Here is a 23525-nt window from a genome sequence, read left to right on the forward strand (position 1 = left end):
TCCTGAGAAGCTGGACCACACAAAATTTGAAGTATATGAGCCAACTCAGACTGGACCACACCTAAAGGATAGCAGCTGGATTAACTCAGAGGAGGGGAGACAGAGCAGGGTGAAGCATATCAGATTCTCAGAGGGGAGGAGCCAGACCAGTTGGTCCAAAACCAATCTTTTTGTAACGTGAGCGGTTAAGAGCAGATCTAAGCAAGTGCTGACATATCTTAACTTCTTGAGGAAATACCTGCGTTTTCTGGAGGGCAGGTGTGCTTCTCTGTGTGGGAGGTGAACACCAAGGCCTTTCTGTTAGTGGTAATTAGGCATGGCTTATATTACATTAATAAGACATACCTGCACGTACTGAAGAAAAAAGAGTTTATCCGACACCGGGAGTATGATTCATTTCTATCCAAATGGTTCACATAATTTATTACCTTCTGTCTTTTCATTATGTTTCTTTGTTTTCAATTAATTGCCATTAAAGTATTTTCGTGTATTGTTGGAGTAGCTTCTAGGTACTAAATGGTAGGTGTACAATTCATAGCAAATCATTTATTAATTAAAATATGTTTCTTTCTGCTTGCAAATTGTACACAAACAATGGACAATTTCCCCACTGTCCCAAATTATTCACCAAGAAATTCCTGCAAATAATTATTTGACTGTAGATTGTTTGTGAACAGTTTGTTGCACGTGTAATATTCAAGATGTTATTTTCCTCCTTTGCAGGTTATCTTTACCTGCAGGTGGAGTGGAGTCACAACACGTGCTTCCATAATATGTATGTGCTTACATATATTTAAATAAGAAAAAAAATTACAAGTGACTGAACCTCTGTGGGATAAGAGCAGAAATCATATTATTTAAATAGTAAGTCCCTCTAAATTTTATGTTATTGTATTTCAATGCCTAGATCTCATGCTCATTAGTACTCTGCAAATACTTGTGGTGGATAGTTAAACAGTGGGCCTGATTCTCCTCTCAGAAGCAGTGGTTTTACATTGGCTGGACAATAGAATCAGTACCCCTTATCTACCTAGCATAACCAATATCTATCACAGGTATTTATAGAGTGCCAATGACACTTTATAGTCAGTTTTACTATTACCCTTTATAGACCGTCAGTTACTCCCTTGCTGAAGAGACACTTATAAAATTATTGCTGGTAATGTTTGCAGATGACAGGAAAATTGGTGGAGTGGTAAATAATGATAAGGACAGGTCAGTTCTTCAGAGTGATCTGAACTGAATAGTACGCTGAGCTGACTTTAACAACGTGATTTCAGTACATTTAAATGCCAGATCATACATCTAGAAACAAGGATTATAGGTCACCCTTATGGGATGGGGTGGGGGCTGTATTTTGGGGAAGTTCTTTGGCCTGTGTTATACATGGGGTTAAATTAGATAATCACAATGGTCTTCTGACCTTGGAATATATGAATCTATGACTCAGAAAAGGATTTAGGAGTCATGGTTGATAACCAACTGAACATAAATTCCCAGTGCAATGTGGTGGCTAAAAGATCAAATGAAATCCTTGGATGGATAAGCAGGGGAACACTGAGTAGAAGTAGGGAAGTTTTATTACCAGTGTATACACCATTCCAGGAATGCTATGTTGGTTCAGGTGTCCATACTTGGAAGAGGATATTGAAAAATTAGAAATGGTTCAGAAAAGAGTTACAAGAATCATTTGAGATATGGAAAATATTCCGTGCAGTGAGAAATTAAAGAAACTCAAGTCTATTTAGCTTATCAAAGATAAGGTTAAAGGCTACTTGATCATGGCCTAGAAGTACCTAAATGAAGAGAATGTTTATGACAGTAGAAGTCTTTTTACTTTAGCAAAAGCAGAACTAGATCCCATTGCTGGAAACTTAAGATTGACAAATTAAGACTAGAAGTAAGTGCAAACTTTATAATGAGGATAATTAACTATTGGAGCAACTTACCTAGTGATGTGGTGGATTCTCCATCATTTCAAGTCTTTAAATAAAGAATGGGTGTCTTTCTCAAAGATATCCCCTAGTTCGACAGGAAGTTATGGACTGGGTGCAGGAATCACTTGGTGAAATTCTGTGGCATGTGTTTGTGCAGGTCAGACTAAATAATCACAACAATCTCTTCTCGTCTCAAATTCTATGACTGAAACATCAACCAGGAAGCAGAAAAAAACCTTATAAAACCCTGCTGCGTGTTTGTATCAGGCTGGTTTTTTTTCGAAAGTATATATCCATTTTTGGAAATGGTTACAAAAAAACTGAGAAGCAAAAGGCAAATGGGCATGCATCAAACAACAAAAAACAAAAGCTTATTAAAAAAAAGGACAAACTATGCAAAGAAAAAACAATTTTAAAAAAGGGAAAATGGGGGTTAAAAACTTCAGGTGTGCATTGCCCCCCTCTTTGTGGTCTGTGTGTTTATTTATATTGTAAACTTGTTGGGGCAGGAACCTTTCTTCTCTTGCGTCTATAAAGTGCCAGGCATATTTTTGGGCAATATATAAATAATACTAATATTGAAATAACAGAAGGCAGTGAATATTGTAAAACATACACTGTTTACCCCCTTTTCTAGATCATTTATGAATATGTTGAATAGTACTGGTCCCATTACAGACCCCTGGAGGACACCACTATTTACCTCTCTCCATTCTGAAAACTGATAATTTATTCCTACCCTTTGTTTCCTATCTTTTAACCTGTTACCGATCCATGACAGCTTACTTTGCTTAAGAGCCTTTGGTGAGGGACCTTGTCAAAGGCTTTCTGAAAATCTAAGTGCACTATATTCAATGGATCCCCCTTGTCCACATGCTTGTTTAACACCTCAAAGAATTCTAGTAGATTAGTGAGGCATGATTTCCCCAAAAACCATGTTCACTCTTCCCCAACAAATCATATTCATCTATGCGTCTGACAATTCTGTTCTTTACTATAGTTTCAACCAGTTTGCCCAGTACTGAAGTTAGACTTGCCGGCCTACCCTTTGTTTCCTATCTTTTAACCAGTTACCAATCCATGAGAGGACCTACCCTCTTATCCCATGATAGCTTACTTTGCTTAAGAGCCTTTGGTGAGGGATCTTGTCAAAGGCTTTCTGAAAATCTAAGTACACTATATCCACTGGATCCTCTTAGTCCACATGCTTGTTGAACCAGTCAAAGAATTCTAGCAGATTGGTGAGGCATGATTTCCCTTTACAAAAACCACATTGACTCTTCCCTAACAAATTATGTTCATCTAGGTGACTGACAATATTGTTCTTGATTATAGTTTTAACCAGTTTGCCCAGTACTGACGTCAGGCTTACCAGCCTGTAATTGCCGGGATCACCTCTGGAGCCCTTTTTAAAAATTGGTGTCACATTAGCTATCCTCTAGTCATTTGGTACAGAAGCTGATTTAAATGATAGGTTACATACCACAGTTAGTAGTTCTGGAATTTCACATTTGAGTTCCTTCAGAACTCTTGGGTGAATACCATCTGGTCCTGGTGACTTATTACTGTTTAATTTATCCATTTGTTCCAAAACCTCCTCTAATGACACCTCAGTCTGGGATACCTCATTCTAAAAAGAATGGCTTGGGTTTGGGAATCTCCCTCACATCCTCAGCCGTGAAGACCAATGCAAAGAATTCATTTAGTTTCTCCCCAATGGCCTTATCATCCTTGAGTGCTCCTTTCGTATCTCGATCTTCCAGTGGCCCCACTGGTTGTTTAGCAGGCTTCCTGCTTCTGATATACTTAAAAAAAAATTTGCTATTACTTTTCGAGTCTTTGACTAGCTGTTCTTCAAATTCTTTTTTGGCCTTCTTAATTATATTTTTACACCACATCATTTGCCAGAGTTTATGCTTCTTTCTATTTTCCTCCCTAAGATTTAACTTCCACTTTTTAAAGTGCTCCTCAGAGATGCCAGAAGTTGCTGTGGCACCAGACACAGGAACCAAGAGCAGGGAAATTATCTCTCCTGTGCTCTCAATACTTCTGCTGGTGGTGCCCAACCATCATAGAAAAGGAGCCTGGCAGCCTGACTAAAATGAAAAAGGGGGAGCAACTGGGGGAGGGTGGGGGAAAAGAGAAAAGGGGGCGGAGGGTGTGGGATTGGAGCCTGAGAGAGGGTTAGGAGCAGGGGGCAGGAGCAGATGGGGGCCAAAGACCAGGGGCATGGAACAAGGAGGGAAAGAGAGGCAGGAGTCAGAGAAGGATAGGAGCAGTGGGCACTAGGTAGGAACCAGGGGAGGGGATGGGGCAGTAGCTGTAGAGGTGGCGGGGAATAGGAGTACAAAGGGATAGAGAGAAACTAGAGCAACAAGTAGAGAAGGATCCGTAACTACTAGAGCACACCTCCAGAACCCAGTATCCCACAGTTTCAACATCCTTTTTCTGTCTAGCAAATAGTTGTGAAACCCACTCACCATCTCTGTATCTCCACCCTTCAGTGGCAGGTCCGCACAGAAGCTAACAGCCTTCTACTGCTACTAGTAGGACGACTGTGCTGTGGATCTAAAGATTCCTACCCTACTACTGAACCATGGCAGCAGGGAGGAAGGGGGAATATGGTGATGACATTTGTGTTTTTAAATATTTTAAACAGTTTATAACCATAGGAAATTACATACAAAATACTACATTGAAGGAAGGTTAAGATTTCAAAGTCAAGCACTCAAAAGTTAGGAAATGCCAGAATTAAGGTTGTCTGTGTAACCTTAATCCAGCCCCATTGTGCGTATGTGTTATGACACAGTCTTCAATTACATGATCACATACTATTTTTTCCAACAGAACTCTGCCTCTTTCAGTGCCCAGGATGGAGATGCTCTTGGGGGAAGTTTAGGGTTGGGTAGTGAGGGAGGCTGTTGTCTGTAGGACCCCTGCCTTGTTTTGTTGCAGTAGTTGGAAGGTATGTGGTGAATGAGAAAGCAAAAGAATATTCTCAGGGTTTATACTATTGAATGCCATCCCTGAGAGCTGAATTCTATCCCTGTTTCTGCAAAAGGGTTCCTATGTGATGCTAGGCAAGACTCATATACCAACATTTTTACAGTTGGCCACAGTGTGCTCCCCATTTCTGGGTGCCCAACTTGAGACACCAGGGATTTGATTAACAGACGTTCTGAGCATGCTTATAACTGCAATTGATGTCAGTGGGAGCTCTTCTCGGAACCTACAAAGTACTAGATAATATTAAATACTCTGAAAAATCAGGACCTAGGTTTCTCAAATTGGCACCCAGAATTAGTTGACATTTTATATCAGTCTCTGTGCTTCAGTTCCTGGGGTTTCAAATGGGGATAATGCCATCTCACGTCACAAAGTGTTGTGAAGATAAATTTATTAATGCTAGTAAGGGACTAAGATGCTACAATGAGAGCACCATCAAAAAGCTAATTAAGAAATTAAGTTCTGTAGTCAGTGCAGGGTTTGGATGGTGTGCAGTAAATAATGCACAGGGCCACACTCTGAATGATGAGGACAAAAAGAAACATTGAATAGCTACCCATTCAATGTTCACTGTCCATCCTATGCATTGAATGAGACAGGGGGCCTGTGGAAAAAATTGTAGGTAATTATGGAACTGAAGATTGTTTCATAATGCATACACCAAAAGGGGCTAAATTAAGGTTGCGTGAGCCCTTAATTTTGGCATTTCCTAACTTCTGAGTGCTTGACTTTGCAACTTTAATATCTTTGGATGTAATTATTTGTGTGTGATATGTTTCTATATACTGTAGGCATTAGTATGCTATTCAATATCAAGCCACCTTGGAACATGGTAATGAAAGTGTTCTCTCTTGCTGAAAGAAATCCAAGTACTTTGAGCATAATCTAATATAAACACGTATACCTTCCAGTACAGTAGTTGATTGTTACAGAGCATATACTAGGAAAAAATAGAGAAACTTGGTCCAGGTAAGATAAAGTAATCTTGGTCAAATAACAAATGTAGTGGAAATAGATGGGAGCTGTGTAAAGGACTCGTGTGGTTCAGGTACTAATTATTAGTTTGACAAACTCTCGGGGATCTGCAGTATGTGAAGTGATACTATGCACTTGGAAAGCTCAAAACTTTACCAGTAATGAAACAAGTAATACAAATGTTAAGTTTTGTTGCTGAACAAAGCAATGAGATTGCAGGGGGTCAGAACCTGCCTAATGGACATATTCTTCTCTGATGGAACACCACTGCTGTCCATAGAGTTACACCAGTGTAATCACCGACTCCTTGTGGGGTCTCTGGTGTGCCATGCTACACCATTTCCTGGTAGTGCACCAGGTGTAGTATTTCTAGACAAGTGCAGTAGATGCTTCAGCTGCCAAAGCTCTATGGGCCTGTCAAGGTCCCTTCCCCACTCTGAACTTTAGGGTACAGATGTAGGGACCTGCACGAAAACCTCTAAGCTTCTCTACCAGCTTAGATCTGCTTTTGCTGCCACTACTCCCAATGTGCTAACTCCCTTCCCTGGGTAGCCTTGGGAGACTCCTCCACCAATTCCTTGGTGAACACTGATCCAAAACCCTTTGGATCTTAAAACCAGGAGGAATTAATCATTTCCCCCCCTTCCCTTTCCCCCCATCAATTCCTGGTGAGTCCAGATCAATCCCCTTGGATCTTAAAACAAGGAAAAATCAAGCAGGTTCTTAAAAAGAAGGCTTTTAATTAAAGAAAGAAAGGTAAAAATCATCTCTGTAAAATCAGGATGGAAAATAACTTTACAGGGTAATCAAATTCAAAGAGCCCAGAGGACCCCCCTCTAGCCTTAGGTTCAAAGTTACAGCAAACAGAGATAAACACTCTAGCAAAAGGAACATTTACAAGTTGAGAAAACAAAGATAAAACTAACACGCCTTGCTTGGCTGTTACTTACAAGTTTGAAATTCGAGAGACTTGTTCAGAAAGATTTGGAGAGCATGGATTGATGTCTGGTCCCTCTTAGTCCCAAGAGCGAACAACCCCCAAAAACAAAGAGCACAAACAAAAGCCTTCCCCCCACCACGATTTGAAAGTATCTTGTCCCCTTGGTCCTTTGGGTCAGGTGTCAGCCAGGTTACTTGAGCTTCTTAACCCTTTACAGGTAAAAGGATTTTGGTGTCTCTGGCCAGGAGGAATTTTATAGTATTGTACACAGGAGGGCTGTTACCCTTCCCTTTATAGTTATGACAGGGCCTTAGCAACTAGTGGGTCCCAATATGCACTCCACCAATTGCTTACAACACCATGCTCTAGACTCTAGGGGCATCATTTCAAAAAACATTCAGGAGGAGAGGGGGACAAAATTGTGTCATTATACAGAACATTATATTATATCCTGTAATATCTGGGGGAGGAAAAAAAGCAGAAGACATAATGGAGCACATAGACCTATGAAAAGTCTGGGGGAGGGACACAACTGCCCCCCTTACTCCATAGCAAATAATGCTCCTGCCAGACACCCTGCCTCTGTGACCCTATTCCTCACCAACTGCTACAGAATCTTTTCCTTCCTTATGACCTACCACCCTGCAGCTAAGCTGTAGCTGATTTGCTCTCAGCATATCCATCACACTGTCCTCTGCTGACCTTTTACTGCTCAGCAGACTGATCATACTAGAGAAGAATCCATACGTGTCAACCTGAGCTCATCATACTAGGAAACCTCCAGCTAGGCTAAAAAATAGTATATGATTTTATTTTTTTGTTCATTTTATTGTTTTTCTTTGGGTAATGAAATTAGTATTTATGAGTATGGAGAGGAAGTGTCTGTATGTGACACATGTAAAGCATACGCCTAATTATTTTTTTATTTTTTTATTTTTTAAAAAGGGAGCATCTAATTTTGGGTGTCTCCGTTTTCAAATGCCCAGCTTAAGACATCTTGGCACCTGATTTTCAGAAATGCTGAGCACATGCAGCTCACATTGATTTCAACTGGTGTTGTGAGCACATGAGGTAGGCACACAAATTCACAGGCCACTTTTGAAAAACTTGGCCTTAATTTGGAAAACTCAATCCTGAGAAGGTATGAGGAAGCCAAGGTTTGCCCTCAGGATCTCTGATTTGCCATTGACAGTTTGTTCTGATGATGTAATGCTTGTCACATAAAAGCCTTGCTAAAGAGTTCTGTGAAAACTGGTCTCTCAAGCTTAGAAAATCGGTGTTCAAAAAGCAGTAGTTATTATCCTAAGTGGATGCCAGATTCCTAATTATTACTTCAAACACAAGAACAGAACAGCATCAGCAGGTTTCATTTTTTTTAAATCTTTTCAGTAGGAGTTTCTAGCCACACCTACTTCCTCTGACAAGAAAAGTTTTTCTTCTCATGACCACATGGTCAAATACATAGTAGTTTATGCAATACATTTTGTATGGTTTTTTGAAGAGCTTAGCCTAGTGCACAACTTTTACCTAAATGTGAATCTATCTTGCATTTAACATGGTGGCATATTTAAATTAATGTCATTATACATACTTTACGCTGGATTTACTTCAGATGCTGTTAGAACCAAACCTCTTTAAATTTCTTTTTTTAGTGTCAAATCCTGGACCCTTGTTACGTGGGAACTCCACACTGGTTTGACTAATCTAGTGTAAATAATGTGCCCAATACCATGGTGTCTGAGAGTGTAATTTGTTTCTGCAAAGTGTTGAGCAGTCTGATTGTAATCCAGGAAAGCATTTAAGCATGTGTTTAAGTTCAAGCATGTGAGCAGTTCCATTGGAGCAGCTAGTGATCATGAGACTAGTGCAAAAGATCAGTTATGTGCTCCTGATATTTTAAGAAGAGTCTCCCACATATTTCCCCCTCAATTTTCTATAAAAAGCCTCATACCCAAGGCTCCATGTGCTTGCAGAGAAGGGGTGAAAGACTGTGGAATATATTTATTTGCTTTCCGTCTTAAATAAAAACACATTCTGCCATAAACATGAGCAAGAAGGGGGGCAACACCAGGGGCAAATAAACTTATATTAAATCCAACTTTGTTGGAAATAGTTAGACATTTCTGGGAAAAATATACAATGTATATTTGTAGCTTAGCACAATGTTCAACATGCATACTTTAAAATGCATTGCTGGGATAAAATGGATATTTCCAAAAACAGAAATTGTCACACACAAAGGGGAAACCCCATATGACCCAACTTTACAGGCAACTTGAGAAAATAATAATTCTTGATGGATAGTCAATCAAAAAAGCCCATCCACCTCCAAGCATAAAACCTCATTTGAATCACAGAGCAGAAATTGCTGCATATGTTGGGATTCTGTACAAAGGACATTGGGTTGTGATATCCCAAAACACAAGGTCAAAAATGCTAAGCATTATTCACCGTGCCTATCTGGAGACTGAAAAATATAAGACAAGAGTCCAGGATGTCCTGTTGTGGCCAGGTGTGAATGCTGCCACTGAAGGGGAGGTTCCATGTGTGAAATCTGAAATAGATGAAGGAAGCAAAATACAAAAGAACCACTAAAACTACATGGAATTCTTGATTGCTCTTGTTTCAGTTTGGCATACATCTGTTTAAATTCTAGTGAATGACTACTCAGATTTTTTGAAATTGAATGATTGCACAATGCATTATGTCACAATGCCAATAAACATAAATTACAGTTTCCTCACCATGGGATTCAAGAAAAGTTAATAACAGACAATGGCCCACAATTTAGAAGTGGATCATTTGGGCAGTTCTCTTTCACAGGTCAGTTTAAGCACACCATGTCATATCCATGCTATGCACACTAAAATTAATTAGCAGAAAATTCAGTAGACACAGAAAAGAGCTTGATTATTTGAAAGAAAGAAAAGCAGGAGCAAGAACACTGATTTCCGGGGATCCAGCCATACTCTTCATTCAACACAATTCACAGTGCTTAACTGGAATCACCAGTTCAAAGACTGATGTTCAGAAGGACAAAAACCTCAGTGCCAACACCTAACCAGCATTTGAGTCAAAGACAACTCATTCTGGCTATGTCTACACTACTGCGGTAAATGGACCTATGCTACGCAACTCCAGCTATGTGAATAACATAGCTGGAGTCGACGTACCTTAAGTTGAGTTACCGCAGGGGGGGGTCAACGGGAGAAACTCTCCCATCAACTTACTTTACTCTTCTCGTCGGGGGTAGAGTACAGGGGTTGACTGGAGAGCGATCTGCTGTCGATTTAGCGGGTCTTCACTAGACCCACTAAGTCGATCACTGGTGGATCGATCTCAGAGTGTCGATCCTGGCTGTAGTGTAGATGTAGCCTCTGAAGTACTTGTAAAAGAGCTGCATGCCAATAAACTAGAACAGAAGTACACAGTTACCTCCATTCCAAGTTAGACAGAATGTTAGATTTCAAACAAAAAGTGGCTGGGAGCTTGCTAAGGTAACTGCTAACCACCCACACCAAGGTTAGGCATCATAACCACCCACAGGATCAATTCTACAGGAGGAACAGAAGACACCAGAGACAAAACCAAGGAGAACACTGGCTTTCTGTTTCTTGAGGGCATCCAGGATGCTATCGGCAGTGCTCAGAAACACCTGTCCACATTCACTCAGAATGAGCACCATCAGGTATATCAGACACAGACTCCAGGTGATGAATCTGTCTAAGCAACTGATGAGACCATTGCAGAAGGAACTGTTTGGAGAACAAGAAATGGCTGTGTGATCAAAAAGCCACTGAGGTTCAACGATGGTAGTTACTGACCCATGTCCAATGCTCAGATGGATGTTCTATACATCTCTACCTATGTATTTTATGAATTATCTATATTAGTTTATGGCTGTTATTTTTAGTAGACATTATATTATTTGCATTTGATATTTCAAAAACAGAGCATATGTAACAGGAACCACTGGAGGAAGCGAATACTGAACCCTGCCATGTGACAGTAGTACCAACCTTATGTAATTATGACCCATTTTGAGACTCTGTCCAGGAAATAAAGATCAGTCCCTTACCAGCATTCCTGCATGTCACATCTTTATTGCATTAACATTGTAATTCATTTCACTGACAATCATTTTAGGCAAAACATCCAGCTAATCATTCAAATCCAAATTGCTTCACACAGCTTTCAAAATCCTCAGCTGTTCCCTATCCGGCAGCCTACATTTCCTGCTTCCTCTCTTCAACTCCTAGTATGAATAGGGTGACCAGATGTCCCGATTTTATAGGGAGAGTCCCGATTTTTGGGTCTTTTTCTTATATAGGCTCTTATTACCCCCCCACCCACATCCCAATTTTTCACACTTGCTGTCTGGTCACCCTAAATTTGAAGTTATGCATACTCCATACAAATGTTACCTTGAACATTGCCAAGTGCTGTTGCTGGCTATCTTGTCTCAGTTAAGTACTTTTTCTGGAAATGTTTGTACTTTGATCCTGAAAACTCCATGGAGTGGATTGATAGTACAGCACCATATGAAATGTGTACCATTGGAAGGGGGGCAAATGAGGTGTATTCTTTGGCAGGACATTTTTAAAAAATACCAACCATTGAGTGGAGTCAAGCTCATTCTAAGGAAATAGAACTAGCTCCTCAGAAGTATATTATGAGCAAGAGACAGAAATCTTTCTGGAAAAGCTTTAGTAGTATCCAGGGAAGAGAGAACTCCTTAAAGGGCCTGGAAATCATCCCAATCTTCACTCAATTTGGTGGCAGAATTTTAACAAGGAGGGGGAGCTCAACACTTCGACTGGCTGTAAGTAGTTGTGGATGTTGCCATCATGCGGTGATGACATTGTATCATCTTGCATGACATAGGGCAGAGAATGAGACAAGGGGGAGCCCAGAATGGGGTGAAGGGGGGACTCTAACTTTGCTTTTAGCAGAGGAGGGGGAGCTGTGCTCCTCCACATTTCTCCTTGTGTCCATGCCTGCTGCATGATGGGACCCACAGAGATGCTCAGGAAGGTGGGGAGATCTTTCAAATGAGCTCCCTGCCCTTGAATTTTTCCCAAGGAGCCCCCCACAGATCTACATTCATCTTTATCCTTGTGCAGCCCCTGGGAACAAGGCCTGCAGAAGAACTGGATGAGAAGAAAAGTGGATGAGGATGGTTCCCAAAAAGGGGGGAAGTGCCAGTGGGGAGCATTGGATGGAGGTGTTGGGGGGATGTGTCCTCATCCCCAAGCACTGGGGAGGAACAGGAGACACTGTGCCTCAATCCATGCTGCTTCTCTCCCAGCTGTTCTGAACAGCGAGGGAGGAAGGATGGTTTAGTGCTTAGGGCGCTAGCCTAGGACTTGGGAAACAAGGGGTCAAGTCCCTGCTCCACCACAGACTTCCTGTGTGACCTGGGCAAGTCATTTAGCTTCTCTGTGCCTACGTTCTCCATCTGCAAAATGGGGTTCATAATTCCTTCCTTCCTCCCTGGGGTGTTATGAGGGTAAATACAAATAATGTTTGTGGGATGCTCAGATACTATGGTAATGGGGGCAGATAAGGACCTAAGATAGATAATCATCCAGTACTGATCTCTGGGACATGCACCCCTCTGAACTTCATCATGGCTAAGTATCAGAGTAACCTGCCCCTCTCCAGAGCCTAGGAAACCACACATGCATAGGGCCTCTCTGATGTCATTCCTAGCAGCCAGCATGGCAGAGTTATGGACTGCTCCCAGGGGTTGAGGTCTGGCAGCACACAAGGTATTTCTAGACTGCAATCATAGGGTGTGATTGCGGCTTGTGTAGAGATAGCTTGGGTCCTGGAGCAGTGAAACCATTTTAGTGTGGGCTGCAAAACCTACGTGAAACCCTGGGTAACTGCTGGAGTAGCCCATGTTGCTACAGCTTCACTACTCTGGGACCTGAGCTAGCTAGATTAGATTTAAACTAGCTTGGGTACGTCTACTCCCACTGACGTACTCGACCCTGTTACTGCAATTTAGACCTACCCATAGACACAACAGGGTTGATGCTGAGTAGACATCCCCCACTGCAGGATTACACTAGCTTTTAGTGGGACCAAATATCGTTCATGTCTTAGCTTGTGTCATAGACTACGACAGAGTTACGATTTCACCCTTGGAATTTTTTTTAGTGATTGTTTTGTCTTTGAAGTGCTGCTTCCACTTAAATGGAACTCCCATTGACTTCAGTGGGATCAAGATCAGGATCAGTCCCCTTGTCTCTGTATTAGCTGTAGCTTTCTTTTTTGCCATAGATATTTTCCTTCATTAAAGTTTCTGCCCAGGGCAGAAAAAAAAATGCTGTGCTACTGAATGAATTGTGAAATATTTGCATTTGTGAGGCCAAGCCCTCGATCATTGCTCCTCCTCTGACATTAAGATGACACCTTTTATAGAGCAGCAGCAGCAGCAGTAATTACTCTTCTCAGTGATCCAGGACTCGGAGGTAACAATGCAGCGGCCAGCGGTGTGTCACCTGCCAGTAAGTTTTAACAAAAGATACTAATTTTCTCTCAATGCAGTGAAAAGCAGTGATGTTAAATGTTAAGATATATTTTTGTGCTCACCTATTTATTTTAAAGCTGTCAAATCAGTTTAGCACAGAGTTCACCGGCAACTAAACGTGACCTGTTTAGCATCTAAAACTGAGTAGAAAAGAATGTGTCAGTTGGGAGATAAGATGAAATAAGGTAAAACTTCTAAGCAGAGGAGTTTATAACCTAATTTTGATTTTTATCTGTAAACCAAAAAGGGTATAAACAAAGGCATTTACTAACAATACCCAAATGAAAGAATGTGAAGAACCCAACTTGCTTGTTATTTGTGCCCTTTATTTAATTTGTGCATTTCTCTCAGCCTGGGCAGCGAAAATGAATGAATTACTTTAATTTTCAGGTTCTCTGCTCTAATGTTTGGGTTGCAAATGTTGCAGGGGAAATTTTATTAGTTTAAAACCAACTGTTGTAATTGGAATTTTTTTTTAAAAAACTGATCTGTTGGTTTTAAACTTCTTTTTACAAGATATAACGTTGGGTCAAATCTAAGTTCACTCTAATGAATTGGTTTGTGTCACTGTTTAAGTCATGCACATTTCCCTCTTATTTTTAGCATATTCAATAATCTTTTAATTTCACTTTTCACTGGTGCTTGTAGACATAGAAAGGGTTTGGAGGGCTAGACAGTTTTGTCTCTACCTCACTTCATTTTTTCTTCACTGCTTGTAGTTCCCCCCCCCCAGATTAGTTTTCTCTGGTCTTACATTGAAATGTTCAATTCAGTATTTATTTCTGTATGTGAAATCTCTTCTCTCTTTCCCGAAGACATTCAAGTGGAGATGTCTGATTTCTGTCCCTGAATCTGCTACTAACCAGGACAAGTCACTTCAGTTTATGCCTTTCATTGTAATCTCTCTCTGCCTGAGTTTCCCCATCATTAAAATGGGGTGAATGATGCTTAACCTTTGTAAAGTCCAGTGAGTTATAGGGAAGGAAAGTGCGATAAACAGGAAGTGCTAATTATTTCCTCTTTCTCTTGGTTCTTTGCAATCCTGCCCCATGGCCTCTAGCCTCTTCCATTCCCCTCCACCTCAGAGTTTCTCTGTAAATCTCCATTTTCCTTTTCCCCAGAGTCCTCTGTTCCACCCCTCTGAGTCTGCTCTCCCCAGTCCCGAGAGCACTTTCTCTCCCTGGGTCCAGTTCCCCTCACTCCTTTCTTGGATTCTCTGTTCCTTTTCCCCCACCCTTAAGGGAGGCCTCCCCTTCCTATCTTGTTCTCTTCCCCCATATCTTGGGTTTTCTATTCCCACATTGTCCTTCTATCCTCCATCTCTCTCTAACCATCATTCCCTACCTCCACTGCTATTGGCTCTTCACCTCTCATGCCTCCTGCAACCTCACTCCCTTTCTCGTTTCTCTCTCTCCATCAGTTGTCTTCTCCTCTCCTGCCTTGGGTCCTTTGCTTCCCTGACTTGCTCTCTCCTCCTCCAATTCTCATCTCCTGTCTCCTGAGTTCTCCTCCTCATTTCACTCTCCTCTTCACTCCCATTTCCCCAGTCCCTTGCCTTTTTGCACAGGTGATTGCAGAGAGGAGGGGTAGGCAGGGCTCTCAGGCAACTGGGAACAATTGTAGTAACTGCTCTCCCCTGCACACAGTGACCCCTGCAGAGGCAGAGGCAGAACTGCTTCTGTGTTCTGTGCCCTGCTCATTCTCTGCCCACCACCTCGCTATGCATGTGCTAAAGCAAAATGGCCAGCTCTATTTCTCTCTCCTTGCAGGTCCCATTTGCTTTCAGGGTGAGGGTGATCATATCTATATGGATTGGAAGGTGTGCAGGTGACAGGGAAAGATGCAGGTCTCACCTGCACAATGCATTTGAGTTACTAGACCTATAAGAGAGATATGGAGCAGATTCCTGAGCCAGAGGAAACTTTAAATGCACTCTAATCCCATCTAGGCATTTCTAATGCACCAACGCCAGGGTACTGAGCATAGATCCTGAGAACAATCAGACCAATGCATAAGCACATGTATTTGCAAAGCTGCATTGAAGAGATATAAATATTGACTTCCCATAGAGAGAGGCTTAGACAAGAGAGGGGTGTGACGCAAACACTCGATCTCAATACCCCAACAGTCTGGGGTGTTTGAAATACAAGTCCAAAATGTATGGCTTAATCACATAGCTTTTAGTGAGTCTTGCAATTTTTATAATATAAAACATAAGTGCAAATGTGTGCATTGTTACTAAATAACACCCCAAGCTGTGGGAAATGATGGGGCTAGGTCACGCAGAAGTATAAAGGGTTAGATGTTCAGGTTACTGCAATAAATTGCAAAATTATGTGAATAATTTGTACCCACAATTACTATGATGCATAAAGTGTATAACTCTGTGCAAATGTAAGCTGTTGGCACCAATAGCTAACAGATTTACATGCACAACTGCAGTACCCGCTTGGACAAATTAGACATGCATTTGTGCACACAGTTGGATGCCTAAACTTTTTGAAAATCTGGCTCCAAAATTATTTAAAAAAACCCAAAACTCCAAATTCAGTTTTTTAACTAGGCAACTGAGTATAATGCGGTCCTTCAGAGAGGCCAAGATGTCATGTGATCTTCCTGCCATCTTGTAGTTGGCACATTTATCCATATGCTTTTTTGCCTTCCTTCCCCTGAACTGAAGAGTTCGTGGGTTTCCTGATCCTGATTCTGCCTAGCTGCTATCTTTAAAAGCCAAAGAGGAAGGCAGCGAGAAGAAAATCCTTCCTGATTCACAGCAACTAAGTCAGAATCAAGGATGAGACTAACCTGCCTAGCCAGACTTTCAGAGGTTGGGGAGCAGATAATATTGCAGCACCAATGGAAAGGATTACATTCTCCATTAAATTTGATATGGTTTTATAGAACCCTATTACATTTCTATAGAACCGAGCTGGTTTCATCTCTATTATATTCTAGAGGATTGTTCCATAAGGATGTTCTTAAGCTGCTGCCCTCTGAGTTTTAGAGCACATCATAGGCAGTTCACAGAGTATTCAACACCTCTCAGTCTCCAAAGTCCAAATTTCTGGGACACATTGTAGAACAATGACCTGAAGTGAGATGTGAAAAACAAAGGAACACAAGAATCTCTAAATATTAAAGGACTCGTTGAAAACATAAATAATGTTGTCTATCATCCCAGTGTCACGAGTCAACTTTTCTGATGTCACCAAATTACAGAAAGCAAGTTATCACAGGACCAGTTTGGGATGGAGGCCAATCTGGGTTTTAAGAGAGGGACATCCCTTTAATGACTTGCACCACGTTCTAGTAAAATTTCAGTACCGTAGAAGTTCTCCTGCACAACTTAATACAACACACCCTCCTCTCTCACATCTCTGTTCACTTCTCCAATTCACAGCAGGTAGGAATATGAATTATTGTTGACCTATCACACACAAATTTGAATGGTCCTGGATTGCAGTGAAGACAATATTCTGCTCTTATAAAGCTGCACTGTTTGAACATTGTTCCAGCACTGCAAAGTGGTCAGTTGGATGGGAGCACATTCCTTACTTCTACTCATCTTTCAAGAGTCTCATAATTGTCCCCAAACATCTCATGTGCAAATCTCAGATCAGCAAAATTATAAAAAACAATGAAATAATATTAAAATCAACAGGAGTCACTGACATCACTTACAATGTACATTAACCTTTTGTCAATAACAAGCTGGATAATTTTTTCCTTATGCTCATTAATATTTTACTATTTCACTTTTTAAAAATAATTAACACATCAAATATACCTTATACAATATACCTCATGTATTTAAATCTAAGTACAGAAGGATCTTTACTCTTAAGTAAATGGATTAAAAAGCCTATGGAAAAATATATTCTGAACAATGTAACCTATTTAAAATGGAAAGGATATAAAATTTAGCTCATCAATAGATCCCACTTTTTAAATGTCTTTGGTTGATCCCTGAACTGATTAGTAGTATGTTCTAAAAGGTTCTGAGGACCAATTGCTGAGAATCCGGAAGGACTGGTCTCTTAATCCATTCTGACCTTGAAGATACAGATTCAATATCTCAGTATAAAACCTAATGAATCTAATGTATAATCTGGGTATTTATAAAGTACCTAATCACTGTGGTATCCAAGGCATGACGTTCCACTCTAGGATCACAGTACATTGGAGTAGAGAGCAGAAACCATTCAGATTTTGCCACACTTTTCCTTGTGTTTTTAGTTTTTTTCCCCCTTCTCTCGTTGTCATTTTCTATCTGTAGCTATGGAGTCTGGTCTTTCTTTAGCTCTGTTGTTGTAGGAAGGATGTTGTGAAAAAGCAGGTCTTGCATCATGCTGTGAACACAGTTTGCCTTGGGCTCATACTGATTTCTAGTGATGAGGCATCTCACAGACTGTGGCAGACACCTGCCAATGCTTTACCTCCAGCTCCTGCATATTTCACCATGGGCACAGATGGCTTCATGCCTTTTAATGCAATTAGGGGGCTGAGTAACCCAGGAAAGAATTTTTCTGAATACCTGAAAATAAAGACATAATCATATTCACATAGTAGTTCATATAAATTAATATATGGGTGTAGGTGTTTCTGGAAATAATTATGGAGTGTAGTGATGACTCCAGTGATGTGTTGCCAATTTTTAAAGAAGGGGCTCCCACAAATTTGTTCTTCCTCTCCCTTGGCTAAACTTTGGGAGCTAGAGGTGTGTATGCATGAAGAGAATAGAAGGGCCAAATAATTTATTCATTTGTTTCTTAAAAAATAACCCTCTCTTGCTGTAACCACAGCCAAGCTGAAAGGAATCACTAGTTGGTAGTAGAGTTGGATGAGAAGAAGGCATGTACCATAAGTTGACGTTACATTTCCTTGCTGTTGTGAGTTTGTGTCAGGCATGCTGGGGCTGATCCTCAGCAGGTGTAAATTGTCATAGCACAGTTTACCCCAACTAAGCATCTGCCTTCTTGGGTCTGATTTTTACATCTTCTGCTCCCTTAGCAAGCAGCTTTAGTTTGTTTTAATGTTCCCATTTTGTCTGAGTGGGATAGTGCCCCCCTGCCAGAACAGCCATGGGGATGTCTCCTGCAGACACACCAGAAAAAGGATTAGGCAACCAGCTCTCCCCCATCTCCGGGCCATAGGTCTGAGGCATCAGCCTTCTTAAAGCAGCAGCCTCATCTCAACTGGATCCCCTCAGAGGCAGCACAGAAAAGATCCTAGTGGGTTTCTTCTCCAGCAGCAGAACCTTCACTCCAGAACAGAGGATGAGGTGGGCAGCAGAGGGAGAACAAAATTGGGATATTCTTTTTAATCACCTGAACAGCAGATATCGTTGTATTCGGTGTTTAACTTCTTGACAACAGAGTGGCAGATTTAAAAAGAAAAATGTACACATATGTATTTTAAAAAGTGTAGGTATTTCAAATCTAGATGACTGACTATAACATATACTAGCTTTCTGAATCAATGAAGTACAATATAAGTTTCACTCAGGTTGCCTGAGATCCCATCCTTTTAAAAGATCCATAGAGTTTCTTATTGATCATAGTACTCTTTAGGGAAATGAAGAGACTGGGATATCTATTCTTTCTTTATGCTTGCCGTAGTATGTTGACAGTAAATACCTTTCATTTGTCATGAAAATACAATGAAAGCAAAAACTAATCAAAGCTGCTTCAAATCAAAGAGAACCAGAATTGCAGTTGCACCTGTTTCTATACCCCAAAAATGTGTGATACATAAACCAGGCATATAGATGATCATATTGCTGTAACACTTATCCTTCCTCACCCCATCTCCTCCCTACTGTTTTTCACTGTTACTCATTGTGTCACATCTAAAATGTAGACTCTAAGCTCCTTGGGGTAGGGGCTGTGTCTTATTTGTCTTCTGTGAAGCATCTCTTACACTTTTTCGTGTTGTATAATAAGATAATCAAGAATAAGAATTAAAATGTACCCTTTGAATGTCTGGTTGCGAAGACTAACTTTTGGCCTGGAGGCCAGGATTATCAGACAACAGTTAAAGTGGTAGTTTGAGTCCTGAGATACTCCTGGCTATTGAACACTATGACACCGCATCTGACACAGGAGGTACAAGCTGTGCACCAAGGTGGTCAATTTGGTAAAGCAGCTCCATCTGCGGACACCTAGGCAGAGTAGGTGTGTTTATGCAAATACGGTCCACTCCTGAAGTCGTTTTCCCCCAGGTTGTCACCAGATATCAGGGGAGAGCGCATTCAGACCCTGCTTACATTCTCCTCACAGCTGAGAATTTGTCATCCTGGCCAATTGCACTCCATATTAGACCAGGTCCACTAGTTTTCCCTTAGGATGTCTCTTATGGTTGCCACAAGCCTGTGAGCCAAAGTGTATCAGTTCTTCACTAGCACTCCAGAAGCATCATAAATTAGTCTGTTTACTAGCCTGATAACCCTGTCATGCCTATTAAGAATGGGCATTGCTAGGGCAGGGGGGACTTCTTCTTAGGCATAGGCCCATGCATCTCCTATTCTAGTAGAGCAGCAGGGACACCTTTCACCTGTTTGTCCCCGCTGTCGAACAACCTAGCGGGTTATCTGATTCCTGTCTTTCTTCAAGGAGGTCTGGAAGCACTGATTGGGCAGACTTCTTACTCCAGGTTGGTCTCATTGGTGGCATGGATTTGCCAGCAACAAGTCTAAAGCTTCTGCCATGCGATTTAGGAATGAAGAAGTAGAGCTCTCACTGAGTTCAGCAAATTGAGTCCAGAATCTGGTCTCCATTCTAGGATATACCATGGCAGTGTTCTCCTCTTCAGACTCACTCTCAGATGCTTTGGGTAGTGGTGGATTAACCCCAGGTGGCCCAATACCTGTGCCGGAAGATGGCTTCGGTACAGCACCTTTTTGCCACCCAGGTCCCATGCCATGGCCCATTTTGTAAGGGAGTGCCTACTAATTCTCCCACTGGTAGTAAGAGGTTCCATGTACTGTCTTTATTTGCATTGGTCCCATCTCAGGTCTGATTTTGTAGACTGGCAGATCTCCCAGTTTTTTCACCCCCAGGTAAAGTAGTGCCTTCCATCTGTCAAGTAATTTGTGCTGGCCAGCAACTCCCAAATTTTGCAATAGAACTCTGTCTCCTGGCTGGAGCTCCTACAACCTCCGCCCCGCCCAGCATCGTACTGGTGCTTGTTACTGCCTGCATTCTTGCAGGCTGCAGCCATAGCTGAGTGATCAGCATCCCACAACTTCTCTTAATTGGGAGACATATTGCTGGTGCGTCTCAGACCTATGTCTATCCCCTGATACACCAAAGCACAGGTCCATGGGTAATCTGGTTCTTGCCCAAACATCAGGATTTATGGTGTAACTCCCATAGCATCATTCTTTGTGGCAGTGTAGGCATGCACCAAAACTACAACATGCTGGCTCAAAGTTATTGTCTGCTCTGGACATAAAGTCCCAGCATATTTAACAGAGTTTGATTAAACTGCTCTGGCTGAAGGTCACCTTGTAGTGATGAGGGGGTGTTCTGGACTTTTTAATTCCTGTGATCCTGAGCACCACCTTCAGAAGGTAACTCTCAAAATCCCATCGTAGGTTGGAATGAATACAAGCTGGACATTCATACACTGAAAAATATTTCTCACACAACACTCAAGCAACAGTAGTGGCCTTCTGGTCACATGTTGGATATGCCTGCGCATACCACATAAAATGGTTAGTCACTAATAAAATGTTCCCAATATTCTCTGTCCACTTCTAAAGACAAGAAGTCAATGGATACCAGCTGGTTTGCTGCTGGTAATATTCTCCAGATACACAGCTCTAATGGACAGTTTTCCTTTGAACCCACCGAGCATTTCTTGTGAACATCCTAGGCCATCCAGGGGGTTGGAAGCATTGCAGCCAGGACTTCACGTTGTGATTCTCTGCTGGGTCCAGATACCTCAGTTTTACATGTGCTGCCTTCTTGCAATCTGCTGCCTCTTATGGTTCGAATTCAGCAAGCTACCATGCTATGCATTATGGGGTGTTTTATATCATGTCTCTTTATGCATATCATGATAAACACACTAAGTGCAAACAACAGGCAACAGAGGGCAGGTGGGATTATCCACTGCTCCCATTTATTACTGGCCCCTCGCTTATGCAGTGACTACCTCTTGTACCAATGTGCTTCTGTTAAGATCTCCAGATTCATATGAAAGTTCAGTGAACCATAGGTCAATTCATTCATCCCCCTTTCCTCATTAAACAGGCCCCAGAAATCAGTTCTTCTTCAAGAAACCCCCACAAATGCTCTGAGTTGCCTCTCTTGGCATTCTGTACACTTTGCAGTTGAATTCTGGTTTCTGAGGAGGAAAGGGGAAGGAAATCTTTGCCTACTGCTTGTGGTGGATGGGCATTTGCTTTGCAATATCAGCCTCCTCTGCAGACATTTTCCAGGGGTGGGGGAGAAGAGAGAATCAGTCATGTAGACTGAGTGCACATATAGTGAGGTACAGAAATATTAGCAGTGGTGACTGACCATACGCCAGTAATTGATAGTGACAACTCAGAAAAAATTTATAATCCTGCAACAGGGATATGGTCTTGCACCAAAACCCAAGATCTAAAAACAATTGTACTTCTGAAATATGAATACAAATCTAAGTTAAAAATTTGCAAATGGCCCTTGTCTTTATAATAAGCCAAACCAAAACTTCTAAACCAAACACACCTAGATTTGGAGCGTTGAAAATCCAGATCCAAAGTAAATGGATTGAGCCCATTTCTACTGAAATTGCAAATGAAATGACACTTGTATCTATATTGTATGTATAGATATTAGCATTTCCCCATTTTTTCCTCTAACATATATAGAATATTTCTGTCTGCTGCAGATACATATTGATGAAAGAGAAAGATCATAAACAGAACATTTTATTTGCTCATTTGTATCTTGGAAATGTATTTTATTCATTTACTTATTTGTTGCAGAAGAGTAAAACACACTAGAATCACTTCTGAGCAATTATGGTTTAAAGTAGGATTATTTCTAAAAAGTATAATTGTGTACAAAAGGCACCTTCTTTCTCCACAGATCTGCTTGCCTCCCAGTCTGTGTTGTCACTTTTGTTAGCTCTAGGATCTAATCCAGTGCCCACTAAAGTCAACAGAAAGACTCCCATTGACTTCAGTGACTTCTCATTAACTTCCCCTGAGCAGACCTATCAAGGGATACATTCACCACTGTGGCAACACATTGTGGCCCACCTGGGGATTAGCTCATGACCAATCTGAGGATCCCTCTTTCAGTTTCTTGCTCCATGGTCTGTCTCGCTCTCTGGGGTCAGGTTACTCCCTCTTCATTATTCAGGGTGATTTTTGTGGCTTAGCCCTCTGGCCAGGTAACTTATAGTTTTCCCCTTCAGGGGTAGTATCAAAGTCCCAGTGGATGACCATCTCAGGTAGTCTTCCACTACACTTCTCAGACTATACCACTTCCCCAGTGGCTGGTAGGGGAATACAGTCCTTGCACTACTCTGGGTTCCAGCAAGGGACCCCTTTACCCAGGAATTTCAGTCTGCTCATTCCCAGACCTACCTCGCTGCTGTTTCCCTGAGCTGCTTACTACTTCCCTTCCTACCTTCTGACTTGCCTCTGGGTTACCAGTAGAGATTCCTCTGCTCCCTATAGCTATTTCACCACTCTGGGGTTCTTGCCAGAGTCTGTATCGCAAGGCAGGATCTCAGGGCTTGCTTCCTTCTAGAAATCTCCCTTGTCTGTTACCAACTCTCCTCCTCTCTAGGGAGTGACTGCAGAGTTCCTCCCTGCAGCCCTCTCTTAGCACCAACTTCTACTCTATGGGTATGTCTACACTACGAAATTAGTTCGAATTTATAGAAGCCGGTTTTATTGAAATCGGTTGTATACAGCCAATTGTGTATGTCCACACAATAAAATGCTCTAGGTGCTCTAGTCGGCAGACCGCGTCCACAGTACGAGGCTAGCGTCGACTTCCGGAGCATTGCACTATGGGTAGCTATCCCACAGCTATCCCACAGTTCCCGCAGTCTCCGCCGCCCCTTGGAATTCTGGGTTGAGATCCCAATGCCCGGATGATGCAAAACAGTGTCGCGGGCGGTTCTG

The 23525-nt window shown here is 41.6% G+C and overlaps 1 protein-coding gene across 1 annotated transcript in view; it reads left to right on the forward strand.

The window, feature by feature from the left end:
• The first annotated feature begins 13300 nt into the window (after positions 1-13300).
• Positions 13301-23525, forward strand: part of LOC117882031 (uricase-like) — a 41097-nt gene continuing 30872 nt past the window's right edge. Inside the window, exon 1 of the mRNA XM_034779985.1 lies at positions 13301-13373. Within this exon, the coding sequence (XP_034635876.1) occupies positions 13344-13373 (30 nt within the window). The 5' untranslated portion in view covers positions 13301-13343. The remainder of the gene's footprint in view (positions 13374-23525) is intronic.

Source organism: Trachemys scripta, chromosome 8 (genome assembly GCF_013100865.1).
Source record: "Trachemys scripta elegans isolate TJP31775 chromosome 8, CAS_Tse_1.0, whole genome shotgun sequence".
Lineage (NCBI taxonomy): Eukaryota > Metazoa > Chordata > Testudines > Emydidae > Trachemys > Trachemys scripta.